General features: G+C 38.4%; 2 protein-coding genes across 2 annotated transcripts in view; both read right to left on the reverse strand.

Annotated features, from left to right (window-relative positions):
* Nucleotides 1–2,980: 2,980 nt before the first annotated feature.
* Nucleotides 2,981–11,414, reverse strand: LOC108708396 (otospiralin). The gene is made up of 3 exons (XM_018247058.2): nucleotides 11,280–11,414; nucleotides 5,549–5,575; nucleotides 2,981–3,308 (listed from the first exon to the last, which is right to left on the reverse strand). The coding sequence occupies exons 1-3, from the start codon at nucleotides 11,341–11,343 to the stop codon at nucleotides 3,124–3,126; spliced, it is 276 nt and encodes a 91-aa protein (XP_018102547.1). The 5' UTR covers nucleotides 11,344–11,414; the 3' UTR covers nucleotides 2,981–3,123.
* A 9,514-nt stretch (nucleotides 11,415–20,928) lies between these two features.
* nck2.L (NCK adaptor protein 2 L homeolog) overlaps nucleotides 20,929–27,725 on the reverse strand; it is a 29,002-nt gene continuing 22,205 nt past the window's right edge. Inside the window, 2 exon segments of the mRNA NM_001089844.2 lie at nucleotides 20,929–21,589; nucleotides 26,700–27,424. Coding sequence (NP_001083313.1) covers nucleotides 21,395–21,589; nucleotides 26,700–27,424 — 920 coding nt within the window. The 3' untranslated portion in view covers nucleotides 20,929–21,394.

Genomic DNA, 27,725 nt, shown 5'->3' on the forward strand with positions numbered 1-27,725 from the left:
CCTCTTTGATTCTCGGGACGTAGCCTCCATGCTGGAAAGGGCATAATAAAAACTAGTGGGGTGTTAAATGTCAATTGTTGATATTTCTACTCTCATATGAAATTTAGGAACACCATATATTTACTAGTGATATAAGTAAGCAATAAGATTATTTCAAATTACATTCCAGCCATTTAAAGTTATTAGAGGTAATTTACGACTTCCAAGGCAGTGTACAACATGGAAAAACTTTGCTCTTGTTTTGTACTTTGCACATGGCATTGCCCTGTTGCATAACTGCCGCAGGTCTCTGCATTTACCTACAAATACAAAGGTACCTGTGGTTGGCATCACTGTATTTGTGGGAGCAAAGGGGCAGGAGTGATTAATTACATAGGCATTGCCACCCCCGTAATTTTCATGCAATTCTCAAATCTATCTGTAATAATAATTTCTCTTTAATAATTTTCAAATATGTATGGGTAAGTAAATTAAATATAATCATAAAATATTCTGAGCTTAGCTAGAGTATGTCAGTACCATATGCTTATGTATGGCAGTCAGGTTTCCTTATCTAATAATTGCACAGGCCAGTAATAGATAAGGTACACAATTGTCTTTACAATAATTACAATATAACCTTGAAAAGGCCTTATCTCCCCATGTCATGTCCACTCTGAAATAGACTGATTGTTTCGATAAGGATTTACAATGATACAGTGAACTAAAATAGTAGTAGAATTTTTTTTTTAATTTTTTTCAGACAATGGAGTAAAATATAGAGGATACTGGAAGGTGAATTTTAAGGAACAAATGAATACCATAGCCACAACTTTGCAGGGGAAAGAAAGTATTTTTGCAAAATGACTAGAAATACTAGATCCACCATACAGTTCACATGCAATGCAATTACATCTGATCCGTATGCTTTGCATAACTGTATTGGATTTTCATTTCAGTTACAGGGATTCCATATTGACTCTTTGTTTTGTTGGCACTATATAAAAGAAGTAAGGCAATAACTAAAAACACTGCACAGGAAAAACAATATATGAAAATGGAAATGTATTAATTTCCTTGTGGCCAAACAAAATAACCACCGCGCGGTTTGTTCAAAGGCTACAAAAACAAGTGCTTAGTGTAATACTAGGGGTGAATTTGATTGAAAATGGCCAAATGAGTGTGTTTTACACCTAAGGAAGCCCCAAAACACTGGGAACATGTTGCTTTACTGATTATAGGCTCTATCCCTTAACGAGGTTGTTCACCTTTAAATAAACTTTTATAGAATGATGTAGAGAGAGATATTGTGAGACAATTAGCAATTGGGTTTTAATGTTTTATTATTTGTGGTTTGAGTTGTTTAGCTTTTTATTCATCAGCTCTCCAGCATTTTCAACAGTCTGGTTACTAGGGTCCACATTATCCTAGCAATCATACATTGATTTGAGTAAGAGTCTGTAATATTAACAGGAGTGGTACTAAATAGAGTAATGAAAAAGAAGCAATAACAATAAGGGGATTATTTAGCAAATAAAATATTTAGCAAATTCTGATTTTATCTCAGCATTTTCTGCTACAAACTATTCAAATTCACTCTGGGTTTTTTTTCACTTATTTATTATTACATTTTCCCGGAAATTTGTTTTGCGGGAAAAAAAAATCAGATTTCCACAATTTTTTCACACGACAACTCAGATTTCTTATGCTTTTATGCCCAAAAAAACTCCGGGGATTGCACGAAAACCCAGCGCACATCAAAAAATAATTCGGACTTCTCCCATTAACTTATATGCAACCTCGACAGGTCTAAGATGCCGGATTTTCTGATTCAGACTTTTTCATCATCGGGGTTTAATAAATTCTGAAAAAATTTTAAAAGTCCAATTTTCTTAAAAAAATCACAAATTTTCAAGATTTTTGCATTCAGAGTTTAGTAAATAAGCCCTTACGGAGAATTTGTTTTTTTAGATGGGGTCGGGCACAGGTTTGAAAGAGTCAAAATAAATAGGCAAATAATTCAAAATTTTTTTTACACATGTCAAATGTTTCACGCTCCAAATGCATTAAAGTCAATGGGCTTTTTTTCTTAAAAAAATATTTAAAAAAATAAAGGTTCACAGTTGGTGAAATGCGGAATTTAAAGGCCAATTTAAAAGTTGCTTCTACTTAGCCATTCTATAACATACTAAAAGGTAACTGAAATATGAACCACCCCTTTTAAAGATCTCCTGAAAAAGTCTTATTTCTTCTCTGCTTTATCCATGTGGATCTGTCTGCCTCCTGAAAAGTCTGAACCCTAAGGTAACTGAAAACTTAGTGAAGTCAGGGATAAGAAAACCTGTAAATAAAACAGTAACAGGTAGCTGCTGTTATAGCCCAATCAAGGAGATGTGAGACAGTGTAAGTAAGTAAAAGCTTGTGCCACAATATTGTGTGTACAGAGGCAGTACACTTTTTCTCTCTGTCTCATAATGATCAGAAAGATGAATAGACATGAGGCATATTCAAAAGAATGGATCTTCAGTACCATAGGCCTGCTGCACATCCATTGATCAGAAGCTCTTCAGGAAAATCAACTTCTCCATGGTGTTTCATGAAATCTATGAACTTATCCAATTGTATCATTGAACGCCTGTGTTCCCATGTGAAACGATGAAATCTGTTTTAAAAAAATCTGTTTCTTATACTTAAATTCCTGGCAATTTAACGATCTGCAAAGTGATTTTCCAGCACTATATTCCAAGAATAACATAATGTATTTTACTTCTGTACCTGGAAAGTGAATATGCACATGCTGTTTTGCGTTTAGGCGCTCTAGTAGCCGGCAGAGAACCCTCCTCTAATGAGGGAATAAAAGCTTTAAATAGAGGTATCACATCTGAGATTCAGAAACTGAATTGTACCTTTTTGTCTGAAGCAATCTTTTACAGAAATGGAAATGCTGGATAATATTCAAAAGAACTTGAGAAATTGTTCCACAAAAGTACTTGCCATGTGATTGCGCAAAAGAGAATTTATTTATCAAAGACAAGATACTTCAGACCCTAATATTCTCTAACTATAAAAGATTCATCAGAAGAAACTACCACTGTAAAAATGCAGGATTTCAGCAATTCATGTTTCAGTTTAGAGTTGTCAAGTTTATTCTTCTTCCTCAGGCACATCATAGCCCAGCTGGGACGCAATTGGAAAATGGGCCCAATAGATTCTGGCCAACTCCTCAGACTTATCATAGGCAGCCAGTTGGCGTAGCTCTTCCACCCAGCCATAGAAATCTGATGCAGACATGCTCCAGTTAGGAATTGCACGCTTTTCTCTCACTCCCACTAAAAAAGTTAAGCACGTGGAAGAATTAATATGTAAGACTTAAAAGTATCCCTGGTATTCTTCGACAACAATCACAATTATGACACAATTCTTCTTATAATCTCAACAGTTCATTTTCTAAACCGGCCTAAATTGCAAAAAATATTTTCTATTATATTTCAAGTATGAGTTTCAAAAATAATGACTGATGTCTTGTTTCTCTGCCAGTGTTTAGCACCTTCAGTTCTCTAGCTCCATGCAGTATTGCTGCAAATAATGGAACCCCAAGTCAAAGTGCATGAGAGTTGTGCTGTGTACACGCAGAAAGTGTTTTTGTTTGAGATTTGTATGTACAAAAGGGAAATATCTTATGGCTAGAATACACCCTGCCCTTCTTTTTTCTGTTTGCGTAGCGTGACTTACTGTAGCTATAAATATTGCTGCCATTCTAAATAATGACTGCATTTGTGTTATCTTATTGCTTTAAAATGGGATAAACATAATGCCGAAATAAACTGCCATAACATACTGGCATTGTAATAAGCCGATTGCCAGTGCTGCATTTATTCAAGTTAAGGGTTCCATCATGTGGACAAATTGTGAACTGCACTTAAATAATTTAAATAATTGTGGAAAGTATTATCTGTGGACACCTTTTACCAAAATCTGTATGTAAGAACACTGGGCCAAGGAGATTGCTTGCAAAGGTTATTGGGCATTAACTTGTAAATTATTGTTTATTATTGCGTTAAAGGGCACTTGTTGGCAAAAAATATTTTACCCAACCAAAGGTTCAGGCTAATACAGCCGCACTCTGTTATGGGGGTAACAGTAGTTTTTTGGGGTTTTTGTAATTGCCCCCCTCCAGTGCTAGGGTACTCGCACCAGGAGGGAGCTCTCCGTAACTTGCTTATTATGCGCATGCGTGTGACGTCAGAAGCTCATGCGAATGCACTCTGTACGACATGAACGCTTGCACCAGGAGCTCCATCCCAGCGCGAGTGTCTGAGGGCTGAATATAGAGCACTGGTATAATAACCCTTTAGCTGTATTCTTAAAGGTATCTTGAACCCCTGCTTCTTTCCAAAGCGACATCCAGTAATGCAGACAAGTTTGGGGAAAGAATATCAACAGGCGCAAAGCTGCTGCACAGGTGAATTTTTTTTGGATGTGTTTTAAAGTAATAAAAATATAATTCAGTGTTGCTTTGCACTGGTAAAACTGCTGTGTTTGCTTCAGAAACACTACTATTGTTTATATAAATAAGATGCTGTGTAGCAATGGGGGCAGCCATTCAAAGGAGGAAAGGCTCAGGTTACACAGCAGATAACAGATAAGCTCTGTACAACATAATGGTGTTATCTGTTATCCACTATTTATCCTGTGCCATATAGCCTTTTTTCAATTTCTACCATTGCTACACAGCAGCTTGTTTATATGAACTATAATAGTGTTTCTGAAGCAAACAGACAAGTTTTACCAGTGGAGGGAAACATTACATGATATTTTCATTACTTTAAAACACTTTAATTTTTTTGTGTTACTGTTCCTTTAAGCACAAAAAACTTTGGCATCTAAAAGTTTGGGCGTTTATGTAGACGTCAATAGGAGTTGTCCTAAGCAACATTCAAGACATTTTTTAAATTCGAGATTATCAAGTTTTTTTAGAGCTTGTAAACTCACAAATTCGAGGTATTTGAGTTGTTTCTGTGATTGTATTCAAATGAGTTTTTTCTATTCAGATAAATAAACAAACATTCGAGTTTATTCGAAGTAGAAAAAAACTCCAAAATTTAATTTTTGATAAATAAGCCCACGTGTTAGAAGCTCATGGATTGGTAACAGACAAATGACCACTCGAATAGTATTTTTTTAAGAGACACTCCACATGTTGTCATGTGCTTCAGACATGGTACTTTTTATTGAATGACAAGGGAGACAAGGTGTTTTAACTGCATGAGGCCGTCTTCCACTGGATGGTGTTCAATATGCCCAGTGTGCCATAGGCCTGAGGCTCTCCAAGTAAATCCTGCAACTGTTTTATTTTCTATGATCCAAATGGAAATTTCCTTATATCCTTTATATCCTTTTTCCTTGTAAATGGAACATTTAGAGTTCTTTTCCATTAGGTGAAGTATCATAATTACCTTATAAACCTTTATGCTAGATTAACCACTTAACTAGCAGTAAATGCCAAAATACCCTGTATAACACAGATTAACACTGATGTTCCTGCATTACATTATTGTAGCCAACATACCTTTATCTCTTATTGCAGCAGGTGAACCTATAAGGAGACACAACATCAAGATTTGACATAGAGAATAGAGTTTTTGTACAACAATATAATATTATATAACTATATCTATCTATCTATCTATCTATCTATCTATCTATCTATCTATCTATCTATCTATTTATCTATCTATCTATCTATCTACCTATCATCTATCTATCTATCTATCTATCTATCTATCTATCTATCTATCTATCTATCTATCTATCTATCTATCATAAGTCTATCTATTATATATTGATCTATCATTCTATCTATTATCTATCTCTCTATTATATGTCTATCTATCATCTATCTCTCCATGCATTTATTTATCTATCTATATCTCTCAAATCTGTCTTAACTCATCTGAGGAGGTGAGCAGGAACCTAGACTCTGGAGTGGCAGTGGATGTGATCTACTTCAACTTTGCTAAAGCATTTGATACAGTGCCACACAGATGGTTAATTATTACATTTGGGAATATTGGCCCGTAACATATTTGTATTTGGAGAACTGGCTGAAGGATAGAGTACACAGAGTGGTGTTAAATGGAACATGTTCTAATTGAACCAGTGTTGTAAGTGGAGTACTGCAGGGCTCTGTCCTTGGTACTGGACAGCAAACTGGCAATTAAGGTTCAGTATTGATAAATGCAAGGTAATTCTGTGGCAGAAATTACATGAATGCAAATTAGGTACTAAATGGCAGAGTGTCTGTAGTTTTCTTAATTGAGAATGAACTGGACATTTTTGTGGATAACAACTTGTCTAATTCCAGAATTCCAACTTACCATTCTGTGACTGCTAAAGCAAATAAAGTACAGTCTTGCATAAAAAATGGTATTAACTTAAGGGATAAAAACATAATTTTGCCTCTTTATAGGTCCCTGGTAAGGCCTTACTTTGAGTATGCAGTGCAGTTTTGGACTCCAGTCCTTCAGAAGGATATTAATGCGCTGGAGAGAGTGCAGAGACTAAGTGCAACTAAACTGGCAAAAGGGATAAAGGATTTAAACTTGGGAAACATATGCGGCACTATTCGAATGTTAGCCACTGGGAAAGCATTTGGAGGAGATTAGTTGCCAGAAGAATGGTATAGATGAATATCTACAGTTCATCGCATTCATTAGTTCATATGGCAGTCATCCAATGTAGATATTTTAAGGACAGTGCAAAAATAAACTTTTGAACCTGATGGAACAACATCTTCACTGAAACTCCTTAACAAGTGCCCAGGAATAAATTATACTTCAGTAGCTAATGTGGTGGAACACAGTGCCCATTCTATGTTTGCCCAGCTAATGCTTTTCTATTTGTTCAGTAGCTATAAAATGTGAGCAACTGATTTTGCAAACATCTAGCTACAAGCCTGTAATCACGTTCTGTTCTCTGCTCTAAGTGCCTACTGCCCTGGACTGCTTCCCATTTAACTTGCTCTGTTTCTTACTTGCAGTAAATCATGTGGACCTTCCTTCTGACATGCATTTATTATGCCATGTATGCACAGTTCAGCATATGTGCAATCATGCACTTATGGACCGCTCAGGCAGCATTTGCCCATGCTGCTGCCATCACTTGCCTATTGAGCGGAATAAAAGGCTTTACTATTAAAAAAAATGTATTTGAATTCGGTCCAAGGTTGTACACCTTGGCTGGAGCATAATGGAAAACTTCTTAAAATGCACAGTAGCAATGGAGAACAGGAAAACACTTTCCTAACTGTCAGGACAATTTAATTGATAGTCAAGAAAGTGTTTAGCAACAAATGTTTTGTAAATCTGCCCCCTAGATAAACCACAAATTATCTACTCCATACAGCACTGGCTTGATGCAATAATGTTTTTATTTATTTATAGTCCAATCGTAGTTCTTTAATAAGGTAAAAAGGCTGCATTTGCAACTAAAGTTATGCAGAGTAAAATAATGGCATGAATACTGGCCTAATTAATCCATAAAATTTCAAGTCATTAAAATTCATGGCTACATTCTCTAAAAATATATCAGATGTAACTGAGAAGAGTGTAATTAAAAGACTCATTTCCATATGTTATGGAATTTATTTCATCATTACATGGTTGCTAATGACATTAGAAATATATCTAATTCAACCTTAAATCAGCATTTGGATTGCAGTAGAAAAGCTTCACCTTCGCAGCAAGAGAAATCAATTTTATATCATGCTTTGCCTTGCACATTGCTTGACAAGAGACTTGAAATATGTCTGTCTGAAGAGATGGTACTATGGTCAGGTTTTCATTTATTCCACATCATTAGCTTAGTTCTAATGAAGACATGCCTTCCCTAATGATCAAGCTGGAAAGACAGACTATCAACAAACAGTCTGTCAACATGGAACGTTTGCAGACAAGAAAGTTTTTCCTCTTGGGGCCATGTTCTTCCAACTGTAGTACTTTCTGATGTTAATGCAATTAACCTTGATGCAAAGGCAACAACTTGAATAAAATCAGATATAGTCTAAAGCAGAGATCCCCAACCAGTAGCTCGCGAGCAACATGTTACTCACCAATCCCTTGGATGTTGCTCCCAGTGGCCTCAAAGCAGGGCTTATTTTTAAATTCCTGCTTTGGAGGCAAGTTTTGGTTGTATAAAAACCAGACGTACTGCCAATCAGAACCCTCCTGTAGGCTGCCAGTCCACATAGGGACTACCAAATAGCCAATCAGAACCCTTATTTGACACCCCAAGGACTTTTTCGTGCTTGTGTTGCTCCCCTACTCTTTTTATATTTGAATGTGGCTTATAGGTTGGGGACCACTGGTTGGGGACCACTGGTCTAAAGGTGGGGACCACTGGTCTAAAGGTGGCCATACACGGGCCGATAACAGCTGCCGACAGAGCGAGTCGGCAGCTTATTGGCCCATGTATGGGGCCCCCCGACGGGCTTCCCTGATCGAGATCTGGCCAGATCTCGATTGGATGGGACTAAAAATCCCGTCAGATCGCGGGCGCATCTGTTCGTTGATGCGGTCCCGCGATTCGACCACCCGTTACCATTTGTTATGATCCTCAAGGTGGGCATATCGGGGAGAGATCCGCTCATTTGGCGACATCGCCAAACGAGCGGATCTCTGTGTATGGCCACCTTATTGCATATACATGTATATACAGTATACACAACTCTATGTAGGCAATGCTCCTTTATTAAAGCTTAAAGGGTTATTGATAGCCCAACTTGCTGGATGCCAACGTTGTTGTTATTGAGTGGGCATATATCTAGGAGTTCCTTAAAATCCTTGCTTTTGTGTCATACATTCTAAATTCTGAATCAAACTAATAACGCCACTTAGTCAGATGTCTTTTCTAATATCCTTCTTCATTTATATAGAGGCACCAATATATTCTGCAGCAGGCTCTGCCACAGTGACGCTTCAGACTAAGGTCCCTGACACATTCACACACGCAATATGGTCAATTTTATCATGTGTCAATTAGTGGTTGTTCACCTTTGAATAAACATTTAGTATGATGTAGAGAGTGATATTCTGAGATAATTTGAAATTGTTTTTCACTTTTTTATTTGTGGCTATTGAGTTATTTTAGCTTTTTATTCAGCAGCTCTCCAGTTTCTAATTTCAGCAATCTTGTTGCTAGTGTCCAAATTGCCATAGCAACCATGCATTGATTTGAATAAGAGACTGAAATATGGATAGGCGAGGCCTGAACAGAAAGATCAGTAATAAAAAAGTAACAATAACAATAAATTTGTAGTCTAATGGAGCATTTGTTTTTAGATGGTGTCAGTGACCCACATTTAAAAGCTGCCAGATGAAGAAGGCAAATAATTGAAAAACTGGCTTAAAATTGGCCATATTATAACATACTAAAAGTCAATGTGAAGTTGAACCACCTCTTTAACCTTCCTGTTTGTTTTTTGAATGTGGAAGGAAACTGAGCTGCCCATGCAGAGAGGCACTCACAAGTAGTGTTTTTTATAATCCTTTCTATTTGCCCTGGCAATAGAACTCCCTGTCCGAATAGCTTTTAATGTGGCTTTGTCTTTTCTTAGTGGACCCTGCAATATCAGGAATCAGTGATATATCCCATAGGTAATATACAATTAAACCAACATTAAATTGGCACATTCTACAATTACCTGAATACACATCCACAACAAGGTCTAGGTCCCTTTCTGAGATAAAACCCTCAGCCTCAGTCTAATTTAGATAACCATTAAACTTGGCATTGGCCCCCAACAACCACATAATACATTTAACTGCAGATTGTAAATAAGGAATCAGGAATACAAGTAATACAAGTAAAAAAAAAACAACAACAACAACAACATACAAATAAATAATGGTGACCAACTGAAAACTTGTATAGTATAGGTCTATAACATACAAATAGTTGATTCAAAGGTGACCTTCTTCTTAACCCATTCTGAATATTTGCTTGCATTGTTGACGAAGAATGGGCCCGTAAAAGCATGGATAAGGATAATAGATTATTTTAGTTTTCAAGTTCCATGTGCCCCTGCAGTGTTTAAGCATGGATATAGTTGGACTAGGCTATCAGAATATCAGTGAATCTGTCAGTGGGCCCCAGTCTGATAAGAATTCCCATTAAAAAAAATATGTATACCAATTATCACCAAAGAGTGCACTTATTATATATTTCAGGAACCTGATAACACTATAAATATAGTTGGAGCTCCTCCGGGTATTAAAACAATAATTACAAACTAAAGACAGAATTAGAATGGAGGAATCTCCGTATTGAGGGTTCACACAGGTAAGCTAATATAAAAAAAAGCTCACTTTATTGTTACAATATTAAAAACATACATACTGTACAGTTAAAACATTATTACAAAAAGATTAGTGGCAGATGAGTTCAAGTAGAACCTGGGTACTTAGGGAATCAAAGATTCCCCAACACACACTGATAATAAAGTGTAACCCCTGCCTAACAGTTAATAAACTTTCATTATTAAGGGGCTCCCCATTTTGTAGACCCACTAACAGTAATTGAACATACACATACCACACAAGGTTCAAATACATCAAGGGTCAGAATACCAGGGGCACCGGGAGGCACACAATGTGTAGCAAGAGTTCTCGCCTACCACCAATCAACCCCAATGTGCATTTCGCCAAATGGGCTTCCTGTATAACCTACATACCACTATACTGTCTGTATCTAATTGTTGGGAGAGCGAGCCCTGGATGTCAGGTTCTCTGGTAGAGAACCCATGATTAAGTGCCCCTAGGGTACAAAACGCGCAGGGCCAATGGAGATAAATACAGTTTTTTACTTTTTTTGACCCAGTGGATTCCTTGAGTGCTGGATAACCCTGTTCTTCTTTTATGTATATACAGGTTCTCTGGTAGACCCTAGGATAAAATTCCATACAGTATAATTCTACTGCATGCAGTTGAAGTAATACACCATATTACTTAGAATACTGTTTTATACTATGTCAGGAACAATTAGTGATAATGTTTATAACATACAGTAGAGGGTAATTTATCCCCCTATAGAATAACAATTATTATATACAGATCTTTTCAAGCATCGCTGCTTGCATCTGAGCCAGAGAAAGATCACTTAGAAGATCACTAATCAAAATCAGAAACCATTTCCCATTTTTACCCACACCTGGAATCATCTTTTTTCCAAATAATATCATGAGATGGGTCACAGCATGAAAATAAGTGGTATTACTTTAGTATTGAAGCTATTCATGTACTTACTGAAAGAAATGAAGGACACTATAAAGAGCCAAAGAACCAGCAGCTTCTTGCCTTGCAGAACCATGATTCCACTCCAGCTTTAACTATGAGAGACTCGTCACTAGCACAGAGCTTTATAGTGTCAGTCCTGCTTTATTTCAGGTCACTGTAAAATTGAAATGGACAAGACTTTAAACCTTGACAGATATCAAAGTGTTGTGAAATGTCTGCCTAGTGGGAGGCATTTAGCAGAGACTTGTGAAAATAATAATATACATGCTACCCAACAACCATATAGAAAACTGCCTCTCTAGAAACAAGTAGTATGTCTGTATCAAATGGCTCCTTGAAATACAGCAACATAATATTTACAGTAACTTCCTACAACCTAAGGCAGTAGAAATAGTTCATGCAGAATCTTAAAAACCTTCACATTATTTCACTTATTCAAGTTTAATTTGAACTATAGTGAATAAGAGTTTAGCTGTGATTCTGGCAAAAGAGACATTTAGGCGCAAATTCACTAAAGCGCGAAGCGGCTAACGCTAGCGCAAATTCTCCAGTGTGACGTCATTTCATTACTTTGCCGACTTACTAACGGCTGCTGGCGTAAATTTGCTAGTGAAGTGGACCTACTCTAGCACTACTTCGCACCCTAACGCCTGGCAAAGTTGCGCTATGGCGAAGGGACGTAACTAAGCTAATTCACTAACTTGCACATTTTACTGAACGTTACCTCTTGCGCCAGACTTGCCTTCGCCACTTCAGACCAGGCGAAGTGCAATAGAGTAGATAGGGCTGGCGTCTTTTACTTTTTTACGGGTGATAGACTGAAAAAGATCGTAAATTTTTTTGGGGGTGCCCTCCTTCCCCCCTATATTTCCTAACATAATGCAAATTAGGCATCGCTAGCGTAACTTCGATTTGCTTGACAAATTAACGGTAGTGCAACTTCGCTACCTTTCGACTCCCTGATCGCAACTTCGGATTTTAGTGAATTAGCGGCGCCTTGGTGAAACTTCTCCTGGCGAAGTGCGGCAAAGTCAACGCTGGCGCAACTTCGGAGGTAAGTAACTTTTAGAATGTGAAGTGAAAAGTAGAAGAAGCCCTTTTGCACTGTTTTTTATTCTCACTGCATATATACACTCCCTTTAAGACATTATATTTAATGGTATTTAAGGTAATTAAGGAAGCCATATTGTCTTATATTTATTGGAAATCAAGCATTCGTTTTATAGCATGATTTATTTATTATGCCCCAACCCCTATTTTCATAACATGTTACATGTTTTATTAAACATGGACTTTTTTTCTGGACAAGCAGCCAAGCTGATAAGCAGTCCTACAGACTTTGGTTGGACAGAAGAGGACCAGTAAAAAAAATGGAGCAGTGAGCTCAGCTGGGAGTGGAGAGTCCATAGCATATGGTTACCAGATCACAGGCACCTCTGGAAAAATCCAGTTGAAACATGCGTTTATTAGATCCCTGAATTAGGTCCCTGAATTTTCAAAGTACCCTACCATAGCTTACCAAATACTCAGGTCGTTCTTGTTCCAACAAGTAATTATGAAAGTTTTTGTAGATGCCTCTAATGAATAAGATGGTCGGAGTGAGAAGACACAAACAAAAAGCTTTAACGTGTATGTGCCATTCCACAGTTATTTTGAATATGCTGTATGTGATGCTTTTGTGGATGTGACAATAAAGCATTTGTGTTAAAAAAAAAAAGCTTTAACGTTAAGTGGGTTATTAATTAAGGTTCGAGATGTCTTTTCCACAACAATCTGAGTTTTTGAGGTTAATTTTTTTGTCAAAACTCAGATTTTCGGCTTAAAAAACTTGCATTTTTCAAGCTTTTTCAAAAAAAAACAAACACATTTTTCGAGATGAATTATTCTCCAACCCTGGAAATAGCTTTAATCTGAAAATACACCATCTAAAACCCTGTCAAAGTCATGTAGGCGTCAATGGCAGAGGTCCCTTGAACCATTAGAAGATGTTACTAGCCTGCATGATGTTCAAGTTTTTCTTTGGAGGGTTTTGCCTCAAAATTAGATCAATTAGAGCGTTTGGAGGTTTTTTTCCCCGCCGAAAACGCATTTAATTTGAGTTTTGCCACTTGAACTCACATCATTTTACATTCAAGTGTTTTCTTAAATAAGAAACCATTTGAGTTCATTCGAGGTATAAAAAACTCTAACATTCGACCTTTAATAACCCCCTAAAAGAAGACATTTTGTCTATCATTACATTAGGCCTAATAAGGGTGAGGAATATAAGTAATATGCTATGCATTAACATTGGACTTTCTTCCACTATAAACCACATGCAAAGTGCATGAATGGCCTTATTCTACATGCAGACAAAAACAATTGAAAATATCTCAAATGCAAAGCCATATATTAGTGCATAGATATCAATGCATGAATCCTGGGTGGGTGCAGCATAGGTACCACTATGGCTTAGGGGCACCAGGTGCAAATGCCAAATTGTCTGTGTGATACCTACAGTATATGAGACAGGTTCCACACACGCAGTCTGCCTACTCTTTGCTTGATCCAGGGTTATAAACTGGTGAAACCCATTAGGCAATAATGGGATAAGGAAGGTCCAGTGAGCAGGATGTGTCACATTATTACAGCCAATTACCTCTGGTGACCAGCGTTACATTTCAGGAGCAGTGGCTGTCAGAAAACACACAATAACTGGCGTGAGGTAGCAGAGAGACAGAGATTGTTTGAAGCTTAAAACCACAGGGGATTCACTATTGTAGGGAGAGAGGAGCAAGCAGCTCTTTTCCAGTGATGGATTGGCCACCATTTCCCTGGTCAGAGATGATGACCCTGCCTCCCACATGATTCACTGCCCATGATTTAGTCTTCATTGTGGAACACTGCACATGCTCCACGTTAAAGGCAAAGCAACTAGGACCTGAAGCAATGGCAGCCCTAGAAGAGGTTATAAAGAGGTTTTTAAAAAAAATCCAATAAAAAGAAAGCAAAACAAGAATTCAGAATACATAATTCTGTAATTATCTAATTGTGGCCTTTGTTGTGAGACTAGGGATGCACCAAATCCAGGATTCGGTTCAGGATTCAGCCAGGTTTTGGCCTTTTTCAGCAGGATTCGAATTTAGCCGAATCCTTCTGCCCGGGCGAACCAAATCCGAATTTGCATATGCAAATTAGGGGAGGGAATTGTGTGACTTTTTGTCACAAAACAAGGAAATAGAAAATGTTTTCCCCTTCTCACCCTTAATTTGCATTTGCAAATTAGGATTCGGTTCAGTATTCGGGCCAAATCTTTCGCAAAAAAATTTCGGCTGAATCCAAAATAGTGGATTCGGTGCATCCCTATGTGAGAAATAAACGATTTTAACCTTTCCTAAGTCCCCATATGTAATAAAAATGCACAAAGTTTAACCCGGTGTAGTAACCCATAGCAGCCAATAAGGTGTTTTTATTTTAAATAGGAGGCCAGCAAATGCTATCTAATGATTGGTTGCTATAGATGACTTGGCCGGTAGCAAACTTAGCAAATTTTATTTCATAAACTCATTGTATGCAAATAAGAATACTGTCCAAACTATTATTCTTCCCCCTATTTGTGTATGTTCTCTACTGTAAGTTGTAACGTTCCCACTAGGTGGTAAACCCTTTTCTAAACCTGCAATTGGACTGAATACGACCTCAAGGTTAACTGCCACTGCTTGCTTTATTTTTCTTAAGCAGGAACCACTGAAAAAGACAATTACTGTGTTTACAGCTGTTTTGTTCTGAAAATACAGCAATGCATTAGCAAAATATAGTTTTAAGACATATTTACAAAGCACCAATATTTTCCACAGAACTGTAAAACAAATGGATATATACATAAAGCATACAGACAACATACACTACTCACCAATACAGAAGGGAGAGAGGTCCCTGCTCATTAGAGCTTACAATCACAATGTTTTGGACTGAAGGTTTGTTTTATGTGTTCACGTGTATCCATGATATATTGTGTGCCTGTGTTCATTTGACCTCAGCTGTCTTTAGTTTGCTTATAATAGAAACCAGCACAAAAATATCTGATTATGAGCAGAATATTCATTGTACCAGTGCCAACTGCAAGTAAAATAATACTACTGACAGCATTTGTCTGGCACAGGTACGATAATCATCCTGTGCTTGGCATCACCTTACTTTTTATTATTATAAAGATACCCACTGCACTTAGGGGCAGATTTATCAAAGGTCGAATTTATGCAAATTTAATTTTTTTACTCTGATAAATTCGAATGTACTCAAAACGTGAATGTTATCTTATGTAAGAAAAAACTCGAACATCTTAAATTAGAACAAATGTTACTGACCCGAAAACTCGAATCATATCAGATTAGTAGGAAACCCGATTCAAGTCTTTCTCCCGAAAAAACCGCGAATGTCAGGAAGGCTATTAACATCTTCAATACCTACTATTCATAAGAAGTAATGTCACAAGCAGTTGATGCTTTTAAATTTGAATTTGTGAGTTTTGACACAAAAAAAAAAATGTGAAAATTATAATTTACCATTCGAACCATAATAAATCTGCCCCTATATATCTGTTTTTTACACAACAGGTCCCAGCTGGCCACAAAAGTGGCCACTGATACCCTTCAAGATAAAATCTAAATATAATGGCTAATTCTTATAATAGGAAATGCCAGCATGCAAATGGTCAACACTTTAGCCCAGAGAACAACAAAATATAAAAAAAAATATCAGAAAAGCTTTAACCCCCCCTTCCGCATTACATGCTTTGAGCCCCGCAGAGATTAAGTTCTGCCATTTAGGAACCTCTGAGTTAGTCTTCTCTGACAGACAGAATTCAGTGTCAAGAATTCACCTCCAACCACCCCTGCTATATGGTTTGGGTGCTTAAACAAATGGAAAATAACATAATTATTTTTTCCAGTTATGGAAAGATTCAATCACCTTTCCTAGTGCTGATAATTATTTTACAGGATAGACAAATAAATGCACATACGCAAGCAAATGCCATAATTATTGGATATTCTTTTCAAGAGCTATTCATCAAATAAGCCATTTACTTTGGTTTGCCCATTTGGGGATTAATGAATCTCCTGCCAAATCTCCCTTTGTCCACTGAGAGCAGAGACACATGTGGGAGATACGGGGAGATTTAGTCGCCCGGCGACAAATAGCCTATTCTTCAGGTGACTAATCTCCCCCAAATACCATCTTGGGCCTCTACCCTAAAAATGTGATTCAGATTGGGATGATATAAATGTCTGACTATGAGGACATCTATTGAAGCACAGACACATAGATTCATTAGCCACAAAGTGCATTCAAAACCCAGAACACAACTAGGATAACAGAATATTTTTTAAGGTCCCTCATTCACCCAATTCAAATTCTAATCCAAAAAGCCCTAGTTTTTATCAGAATGGGGGCAACATATGGCAATCTCTTATAGGAAAGCTTAGCAAAGTATGAGTGAGTATGCACCCCATCATACCTACTATTCATAAGAAGTAATGTCACAAGTGGCAACATTTTGAAGCCCTATAAAGATGAATAATGTTCTTTTACTGTATTTTTCTTCCTGTGAGGAAAACTATAAAGCTACTATATTTACTAGAAAGGGTTATATTGAGGTTGACGCCACTTTCACAAGTTTGCTAGATTCCTGTGGCATTGGAGTGTTTAGATAACCTTGTATTTTATTGCATGCTATAAAGCACTGTTTCACTTACATACAGGCAAGTGTGGTGCTCAACTCCACTGTACATTCTTGCCTACTTTAACTGTAGAGCAGATCATTTGTGTTCTGAAATATATACAGATATATATACAGATTACTTTATGGGGGCCTATTTGCCATGCTGTGTAAAACATTGGAGAAAAACATCTCCGGTAATGTTTCCCATAGCAACAAATCAGTAATTCGATTTCAACAGTCACTTCGAAGTTAGAAAATAAAAGCAAAGTTGGTTGATATGGGCAGCATCACCGTGATGTTTTTCTCCAGTATTTTACACAGCATGATAAATAGGTCATCTACTCCAAATGTATAAGCAGAAATATCCAAAAATTCAGGAATTAACACACAGTGATGTAGTACTAGTGAAGTAAGAGCAAAGATGGGCACCTTTTCACATGCCAGTGTTTATAGGGACAGAAGTGTTAATGTTCCGCAGAGAATATGAGCAATGAGCAAGTGCTGTAGTCAAGGAATTTCGGTTAACCGCACACCAACACCACCCTTCATGTATTAATCACCTGGTGCACAACGATAGAGGCTTCGGCCACCTCAAAATTCCATAGAAAAGATTTTCACTGGCACACAGGATTTTTAGCTGCAGGGCAAGCCCTTGCAATTTTTGCACCTGCACTGCATTAAAAAATTGCAAGGGCTTGCCCTACAGCTAAAAATCCTGTGTGCCAGTGAAAATCTTTTCTAAGCAATGAGCAAGGTCCTGCCGATACAGTAGGCACAAGTACCCCCCCTCCTCAGTCACCCTTCAGAATATTGATGGGGAAAGGGGTATTTTGCCTGTTGGATCTTTGAAAGTACCCAGTACCAAGTGAAGGGCTTTTGACAATGTGCCAAAAACTTCTGGATTGCAGGTAGTCGTTCTCCATCATTCTCTGACTGAGAGGCAACAGGCTGGTGAGTTCTCTCCGACCCACAGAAGATAGTCCAGGCCACACACAAATTGCCCCAAGCCAGTGTCATTGCTGTCTGCCACAGGGTTTTGATCCTGCTGTAAAAATTTTGCTGTGGCTTTGAGAAGCAACATGATACACTTCTACAAATAATTCTGTATTTCATCATTTTTACCATAGGCTGTTATGCATAATGCTGTCAGCACTGCCGGATTATAAACAGGGTATTAATGAGGCTGTGGGGAGGCCAGAGAGATTTCAGTGGCCAACAGAATCAGCCAAAATCAATGACCTAGGAACATAAAAGCAAAGTGAAAGTTCTAAAGTTTATTTATAAATATATTCTGTAGCACTAGGGAAACTGTTGTGGATGATGGGACCCATCGCTCCACTGGTAAATGGCAAGAGTCAGTATGGGAGTAACTCTCCCATACTGATGTACAGACCTGTATGCAGAGGTCTGCGTTTGTGAAAGTATATGGCGTTCCCATCGATGTCATTGTGTGTTAAAGGGCATGTTTATATTTTGCAAAATCAAAAGGAACTTTACCTATTGTAAGAGCTTAAAAAAAGGTTTGCTTAAATTACATTAAAGGTTAAAATATGTGCTTGCCAGATGCTCAAGGATGGGTTATCACTCTGGAAGAGAGGGTCTCCTCCTGCAGAAGGAAGTGCTTCTGTGCATACTCAGTCTCTTCATTTATCATTGTCACCAACCAGATTCATTTGCAGAGGAATGGCAGCCTGGTCGTGACTGCTCTGGACTGGCTGAGACTCATTTCCTGTTGTTAATCTCAGCATTTGAGCTGAACCCAAATTGTGTTTAATATCTTTAAAAAGAACAACAACAAAAAACACAATTATAAGGGGGGTAAAGTTCTTCTTTTCCAAAGACCTACCAGTCTGGGGTGAGTTCAGCAGAGAACTTTGTAGCGCCCGTGAATATTACACAAACAACTTACAGATGAAACATTGTTTTACAAAAAAACCCCAATAGTACATAAAATACATTTAACCAAGGGTCAGGGCTAGTAGGCAACAGTTTGATTAACTTAAGAGAGTGGGGTATAACAGTGCAGGCTTCTATCAAGTCTGGATGTGTTCAGTCAGCAAAATCAGTCACTTTGCACTGGGAAAACTCTTGAAAGTATATGATATTGCTCATTTTAGGAAGTTCCTTCACATGGTGTGTCCGATCCTCTAGATTTAGATACCAGCTTCACAGACTATCAAGGCCAAATGTTCCCCAGGCCATTGTGGCCATCCTCATAAATGAGTTGCAGCCCCCTCTATATTTTTGAACCCTTTTCCAACCTGCTGAGAAGGGGCATCAGCAGACATTTTCTATCCAGACAACCTGTGATCTGAAACTACCATGCCAAATGGGGCTGAAAATCAGCCTGCTGAAATACACAGGCCAAGAATGAGGCCCCACACTGACATAAGCTAGCACCTGGAACAATTGCGTCGGCCGGGTGTTGGAACATGCTGCGTGTCCGATGAAGAAACATGCAAGGTTGCATTCTTGAGCCAAAATCTGTTGCTTGCTCCTGACCAACAAAGTTGTTCCAGGTGCAATTAGGACAGGAGGCTAATGGCAGTGTAGGGCCTTTATACACTGGCCTAAAGCTGGCCATACACATTACAAAAACAATAAACAGTGGCTGATGTTACGATGTGGCCGATCAACAAGCTGACCGATATCCCGATCTCGGCATACATGCACCGAATATTGTAGGATAATATCTGAGAGCGTATGGCGACCATAAAAGAACACGACTTCTGCCAAAAGTGAAGAGAGCCGCTGACTTTATGGGGAGTTCTGTGGTCCTAAGATTTATAGCTTATCAGCGGGGTACCCTTACTGTTCACAGCACATTATATCAGTCTGGCGCACAATGAAAAATCCTTTCTATAGTTATATCTCCTAACTTGCATTTTTGGAAGAAGTCGGGTTAGGAGGAGATGTTGAGCGCCGCATGTTGGATCCGGCTGAGTGAGTCACCCTATTGCCATATTTAATCAGAATGTAAGAAGTGTTTTCTCACAGTATTTTTAATAAAGCATTGATGATCATAAACTTTATGCAGAGCAGAGTAGAATTGATTTTTTAATCATTTTCTGTTACAGTACCTTTAAAGGAGAAGGAAAGGCTTACAGCACTTGGGTATGCCAAATGTTAGACACCCCAAGTGATTATATTGACTTACCTGAAACCCCCGGGCCAGTGCTCCTATCAGCAGAAAACTGCTTATACCAGTGAGAACCACGCAAAGAAGGAGGAACATGGAAGAAGATCTCTCCGTGGTGCTCACTGGTATAACCCCGGGCCGGTGTAGTTTTCTGCTGATAGGAGCACCGGCCCAGGGTTTCAGGTAAGTGAATAAAATCGCTTGGGGGTGCTTAACATTTGGCACCCCAAGTGCTGCAAGCCTTCTCCATTAAGGCACAAGGGTGCTATGAATGCTGCTGCCATCTAGTGGGAAACAGTGGTAGTCAAAGCAGCCCTGTGTGCTGCTTCAAATTATGGTCTGAAGTGACTCAATAATTGTAATACATATACTGTATACCTACAATATAATTGCCTTAGACTCAAAAAAGAACATTTTTTTTTATTTTGTATTATCATAGACAATCAGCTACACATACATACATATTACTTTCATAATTAAATACATAATTATTCAATTTTAACAAGCAGAAGGGCAAGAGGAAAAAAAACCACGTGGATGGCACATTTGGTTAACTTTTATGCAAAACTTGGAATCAAAATCATTCATGAACTTTCTATTATTCTGCAGTAATAACATATCAAAATACACTATATACTACAATCAATTGTACCAAAGAAGTTTAAGAATTACTGCTACAATACCTTTACATAGTGTACTCTGCAAAGTGGTCAAGAGGTAATGCAGACACAGAGTACTATACAGTGTAAAGAGTGTCTAGGATCTATGACATTTTTGAATATACGACTTGGTAAAGCAGAGGCTACAGAATTCACAGCCACAATTGATACAGCATGTCTACAATAATTTTTTACTGCAGCTTCAGTGCTTTTCATCTGCGTCTATTTCCAATAAAGACTTCTTATATTATAAAAAGGATTTGAATACTTTAACACTGTTCAAGTTGATTCCTACTCATTGCTAGCCATAACCAGCATTAGACTGTAAACATATGCAGAATAGGAGACTCTAAACCAAGGCATGACAGTGAGTGCTTACAATGGTCACTTAAGTGAGGTTTTAAACCTGAGGGCAATGTGACACACAAACAGAAAGGACAAACACTGAACAGAAAAATAAAAGTACAATCCAAGTGTTTGTGGTACAAGCTGAGCCATTATATTAAGATTGCTCATTTGTTTCTATCGTAATGATGGCTCTGCTCCATGGAAGTTATTTTTTAGAACTAAGGCTTGAAGTTGGGGGGAAAAAAACCCTGTAGGGGCTGCTTTGTCTCCAGGTGGGTCACTGTAGTGGTTTCACAAGGTACAGCTTTTCTCCGTGTTCACTAGTGAAGATGGGGGCTTTTTTATAATGTTCCACCAATTCATCCATGTTCTTAAATCGCCGCTGCCCAATACAGAATACACTGTCTACCAGCTGTACTTTAAAGTGTTTGTTTTTTCTTGATGACTTCAGAGATATGGAAAAGTCACTGGGCTGTGAAAAGGAGAGAAGAACATTAGAATAAAGCTTTGGTTGATTCCTATGGGGCAATAAAGGCATAAATGGTCTCAAGAAGCAAAAAGAAAGTTAACTAATGACTTGGAAAATGTGCCCATGATACACTGCAGGCTGAAGGGAAAAGTTTAATGGGGTTAAAGCTCATCCAAATTAGACAAAAGTCCTTTCCAGCCATCCATGGGTCCAGATATGAAACAATCCACCACCTATGAAAAATAGATGGGGACACCTGGTAAATGCCCTCTTAACAGCTGCCACAAATTATGCTGCAAGAATTGATGAACGATTTACACCCGCATTCAGCTATCCATGTTAGACAGGAAGTCCTGCCCACCACCCACTGTGACATCAATGACATCATCAACTGTATCTTTCAATTAAAATACTGAAATTCTTGCATTGCAGCACATTGCACTTGATTTTCCTTGACGGCTGAAATAAAGCCTCGCAGGCACCTATGTTCCTCCCCCAAAGCATTGTGATATCATAGATGACAACAAAACTTTTAAAAAAAAAAAGATCTACCCCTTATTACAGATAGATATGTATACCTGGTGTGGACCCTATTAACAAAGGACTCCCAAATGCAGAAGCTGTGGGCAGCTTCTGCTTACAGGCAGCCATCCATGTCAGGAAGTCCTGTCCCACAATGTTAAAATTGTCAGCGGCATCACCATTCATCTTAAAATCATCCACAGCCGGCTGCTGGTAACCCTACCCTATGCTGAAGGGGGTGCAGAGTGCTCATCGAGCTTCATGGCATTCACTGGTAAGACCCACTGGCTGGTCCAGGGAGAGCTCATATCTCATTGATCCTTTCTCTGACCATACTGCCATATGTACAGTATGTTTGTGAAGATTCTCATTAATCCAGGTCATGGTACATCTGTAGAAATAAGTCAAATCAACTGAACTTGCTGTGTTTTTTCCTTGAAGACGTTTCACCAACCATCCAATTGGCTTTCTCAATTGAGAATAATTTGAAAATAGGATCTTTCTTCGGCAATATATCCTCTGGAATGTTGCTCCAATCAGCATAATCTGTTTATCATATTCCGCAAGGATGTCATTAAATTAGGTGTTGATTGTATTAGCAAGATTGGATCTTTGAGGTCTTACAATGCCACATACAATGCTGTTTTGGCACCTCTCCCTGGAAGGTTTAATAACACATCAAAGCTCCAATCTTGCTAATACAATCAGCACCTAACTTCATGACATCATTGTGGATTATGATAAACAGATTATGAGGATATATTGCCGAAGAAAGATCCTATTTTCAAATTATTCTCACTTGCGAAAGCTAGTTGGATGACTGGTGAAAAGTCTTCAAGGAAAAAAAAACACAGCAAGTCCAGTTGACTTGGCTTATTTCTACAGATATGCCACATGTACAGTTTTTCTGGAAATACACATTAAAATGCTGAAACCATTCAACTACCCTGCTGTGCATTTGCCCCTTATTGAGAAGTTTTTAGAGTGACAATACTGAAATAAGGGGCTGCAAGCAGCAACCTATGTCAGACAATGTCCCACCAGTGACCCATTGGGGCATCATTGATGACACCATAACTCATGTTTAAATAATCCACCATCTAACAAAGATAGGCGGGTACACCTGCCAAGCCTCCTCCCATCATAAACTGTATTATTAAAATATAAATACTGAAAAACACCATGTAGGCCAGAAAAATTCCAGCCCTGAGTAGTACAGAAGTTGGCCAGCACTGACCTACAGTTTATTTACGTGTAAATACAATCTCCTGATAGCTAAAGAAACTATTTATAAAAACACAGACTGCATGAACAGCCCAACATATAGCCAAGTTTGTGAATGAACACTTTTAAATGGCGTTTAATGTTGCATACATCTATTAGGCATCAGTGTCACCTTTAATAGAAAAAACGTTAATGTACCATATAGTATCTTTAATAAATATCTAAATAAGTCTCTGTATTATTTACTTTGTGGCTAGTAGAAAAGAAAAAAATCCTGACAGAAAACACAATGACCTCTGAGGTGAGGCATTTTGCCTGGACAATGAGTTCCGAGTAATTGCCACAATGAAATAAAATGGAACAAATCCTCATCTTTTACACTTTGAATCAGAATACAGAGCAACCAAGTGGCTTGAGAACATTCTGTATTGCGTAACCAAACATTATGCCTACCTGCAATTTCTTATCTTGATGTACTGCTCAGGAGGCCACACCCAGCGTTCACAGTACTTTGCCCTGCCTGGGAGCTTTGTTTTCATACAGAGCACACCTACTTTACACTTCCCAGCATTCCTTATCTTAGGCCTTTAAACAGCTGCCAAATTACTGCTGCCTGGAAACACCAACTGAGGCTTTTTATAACTGTAACCAAAGCTTCTTTCATGCAAAGCGCCCAAAATTATGTTGTGGGTCATTGTTCATAAAAGGATACAGCCAGATTTTGAGAAATATTTCATTACACTAATACAACCATTAACCACCACTTGCATCCCTTCCTTCAAGCTCTCTGGTGCCCCTGTTGCATATCTGTGTTGGCCCCAACTTATGTCAGGCTTGTGAGCAGGGCAAAGTCCCAGTAGGCCGGCTCACCGATATTAACTAAGCCTTTAAAGCTCATAGTACATGGAGCATTGACTACGCTGCTCTCAGACGGTGTTTTTTTTTTTGACGGCTGAGAGAAGTGGATCTGCTGCCTGCCCCAGCTCAGCCGATCTGCACAGCTTCCGCTTGTGTGCCGGCGCAGGTAGCAGAGCAGAGTTCAGCCACAAAATGAAAAAAATGTGCCATTGCCCTAAAAGGGGTAGTTCACCTTCAACTTAACTCTTAGTAACTTTTTAGACAGTGATATTCTGAGACAGCAATTCATCATTTTTATAGTTTTTGATTTATAAGCATTAGGGATGCACCGAATACACTATTTTGGATTCAGCCGAACCCCCGAATCCTTCACAAAGGATTCAGTTGAATACAGAATCGAATCCTAATTTGCATATGCAAATTAGGGGTGGGAAGGGAAAAACATTTTTTATTTCCTTGTTTTGTGACAAAAAGTCACTTGATTTCCCTCTCCGCCTCTAATTTGCATATGCAAATTAGGATTCGGTTCGGCCGGAAAGAAGATTTCGGCCGAATCCGAATCCTGCTGAAAAAGGCTGAATCCCGAACCGAATCCTGGATTCGGTGCATCCCTAATATGCATTCTTCCTTATGTATAGAGGCGGGGCAGGCAATTTCTTTCACTTTCCATTCAGTACTTACTAGATGTCACTGGTTTTCCCACATTCCTCCTCTCTATTCACCAATTAACTGTGTAACCAGTGCATAGGGGTGGACATTCTGGTGTACAAACAATATTCTGAGATGATCTAAGGCTTGTATTAATAACAGTGTCCATAGAATGGCTCATGTCTCCTTGCTATAATTATGAGTACCCAGACATTTTGCTTGACTAACATGATAAAATAGGATTTGGAATCATTTTTTCAGGTGGCGGGTCCCCTTTAACATCATAAAATAGGACACTTTTTATATGCTGGAAAATCTCTTGACAGGATGAATTTTGGCAATTAAAAGGTATTTGAAAGAAAGCTGGTTTATTCATTCATGTAGCAAATATTTCTAGAGTTTTGCAGTTACTTTATATTATAGTACTGGTATAGGATCACTTATCCGGAAACCCGATATCCAGAAAGCTCCGAATTACGGAATGGCTGTCTCCCATAGACTCCATTTTATCGAAATAATCTAAACTTTTAAAAATGATTTCCTTTTTCTCTGTAGTAATAAAACAGTAGCTTGTACTTGATCCCAACTAAGATATAATAAGCAAAACCAGCCTATTGGGTTTATTTAATGTTTAAATGAATTTCTAGTAGACTTAAGGCATGAAGACCCAAATTACAGAAAGATCCATTATCCGGAAAACCCCAGGTCCCTAGCATTCTGGATAACAGGTCCCATACTTTTATAGAGACTAGGAACTGCCAGTGCCAGGCCTCCCGCTCCACAATAAATCTCTCCACTGCTATGCTACCTGTGTCCAAATGCATGCAACATGTGCAATGTCAGGTATCCTGCAACCCCCACCTTTGCCTTGTTCATACAGGGCCCTGCACTATTCAGTCAGCCATATTTCTTTCCTTCGTGTTTGCCCAACTGATGTCCCAAGCAGTCATTCTCCACAGTTGCAAGTGATGTGTGCGAGTACTAGGTGTAAGTATGCAGAGATCTGAATACCTTGCAGGCACGTAGAGGCATGCCTGTGAGGTCTGATGGGTCACATAATGTATTCTGTGAATGAGCAAACAGGGAAATGAGAGAGAGAGAGACTATAGTGGTGCACTCGCAATACAAGCAACTGCCTGGGTGCTGGTCTTCAAGACCTTGGAGTGCGGTTTTATATTTTTTTGGATTATATATATATATCTATCTATATATATATCTATCTCTAAGGAAAGCTAATATGTTTCATTGGCGATTCTTCTATACAGCTCAGAGCTTTCTAAATAAATAGTTTCTATTTAAAGAACATAAAAAAAGACACAGATTTCATATATGAAGCAAACATAAAACGATTGCAGTTCCATTAATGTGAAAGCTCGCAGCAACCCATATATTAAATGCAGTCACACGTTTGCATTACCATACTGTCAGGGTTTTAAGTGGAAATCCCCAATATGCACATAGGATAATGTGGCGAGTCTTTCTAGCAAGGAACTGTTTGGAGTCAAACTGGAAAGACAGGAGCAAGACAAAACAGCACCAAAGAAGGACTGGAGCAGGAACAGGACAAGGAAGGGCAAGAGTAAGTAAGAGGACAAGCCGCAGTACTCAAGCCAAAACTATGCTAATGCTCAGGCCAGGAAATGAGGTTTAGGAAATTCGTAAATAGGACACAGCTGGCTCTAATTTTCAGCCTTAAATGGCCAATTAAATTGCAGGAATGATGTAGGACTGATGGCCCAGTGGTAAAAACAGACCAACCAGCAAGCTGAAGATTTTCAGTTCAAACCTTAAACACTTACGCAAAAAGCAAACCAACAAAATATAAAAAAAAAAAAACACAGAAAAAGATTCAATTACTCACCGAAGACTCACTGTCTCTAATAACAAAGTCTCCCTCCATTCCTCTTTCATTCAGGGCACATTCTGCTTGATGTCGGGTTATACCACCATAATACCATGCTTTACCAGCAAACCGGCCAGTGCAAGCAGGACCTGTGTAGCTTATCTGAGTAATATGGGAATTGTTCATGGAAGGGCTATCACTTAAAATAACAACATAGTTTTTAGGAACAAGTCCAATTTGCCCACTAGAGTTTTTACATTTCCACCACTCAGGGTCATTATCTGGTTTTTCAATTACTTCCATAGTTTCCCCTTTCTCAAAATTCAGTTCCTCTTCAGTTACTGAGCTGAACGGGTAGAGTGTCTTAACAATATGAAGCACTTTTGTACTTTGGCCATTGGTCATAGAAGCTCCTTTCCTTGAGTTTAGAAAACTTGGGGAATCTGCAGTTTCGTCGTCAACTTCTTCTACTACATAGTTCGATGGAAACCAGCCAACCTGTCCATTGTATGCACCGCGCCACCATCCATCACTGCACTTCTCCATAACAACCACTCGTGTACCTTTCACGAGTGTCAGCTCATCATCTCTCTCTGCTACATAGGCAAATTTGACTACTGCAGGAATGTTTAAATCATAGATTCGATCTGTGTTGCTGCCATTAGATGAATATTCTGCATCAGTGCTTGGTGTGGGCGAGGCATCTCGAGTGCTAGTTTTTTTGCTTTTTGTTTTGCCAAGACCTGCAAAAAAAAAAAAAACACATTTTAATTTTACAGATCTGGTTTTGCATCTGAACAACAATCCATTTAATGTGGTAAAGTTTAAACATAATTCAAATGATTTCAAACTTATTGGGGTTCAGTGAGAGGGCACAGCTTGCTTGATACCCTAGAGCAGGGAGAATGGGGCTGAGGCTAAAGGAAAAGTTGTGTAAGATTGGAGGATAATACGTATCTGTTCCTTTGGATACTCCTAGACCCTCTTTATCAGTTTATACCTAATAAAAATATTTTGGTTATCACCTACAACTGTAAAATATTT

This window comes from Xenopus laevis, chromosome 2L, assembly GCF_017654675.1.
Source record: "Xenopus laevis strain J_2021 chromosome 2L, Xenopus_laevis_v10.1, whole genome shotgun sequence".
In the NCBI taxonomy this organism is placed as follows: Eukaryota; Metazoa; Chordata; class Amphibia; order Anura; family Pipidae; genus Xenopus; species Xenopus laevis.

What these genes read in the sequence shown, in the direction of transcription:
- LOC108708396 (XM_018247058.2), bottom strand. Translation starts at nt 11,343, where the DNA reads ATGGTTCTGCAAGGCAAGAAGCTGCTGGTTCTTTGGCTCTTTATAGTG. An exon ending in AGTGTCCTTCATTTCTTTCA is followed by an intron (nt 5,576 to 11,279) that starts GTAAGTACATGA and finishes GTCTCCTTATAG; the next exon opens with GTTCACCTGCTGCAATAAGA. An exon ending in TGCTGCAATAAGAGATAAAG is followed by an intron (nt 3,309 to 5,548) that starts GTATGTTGGCTA and finishes TAACTTTTTTAG; the next exon opens with TGGGAGTGAGAGAAAAGCGT.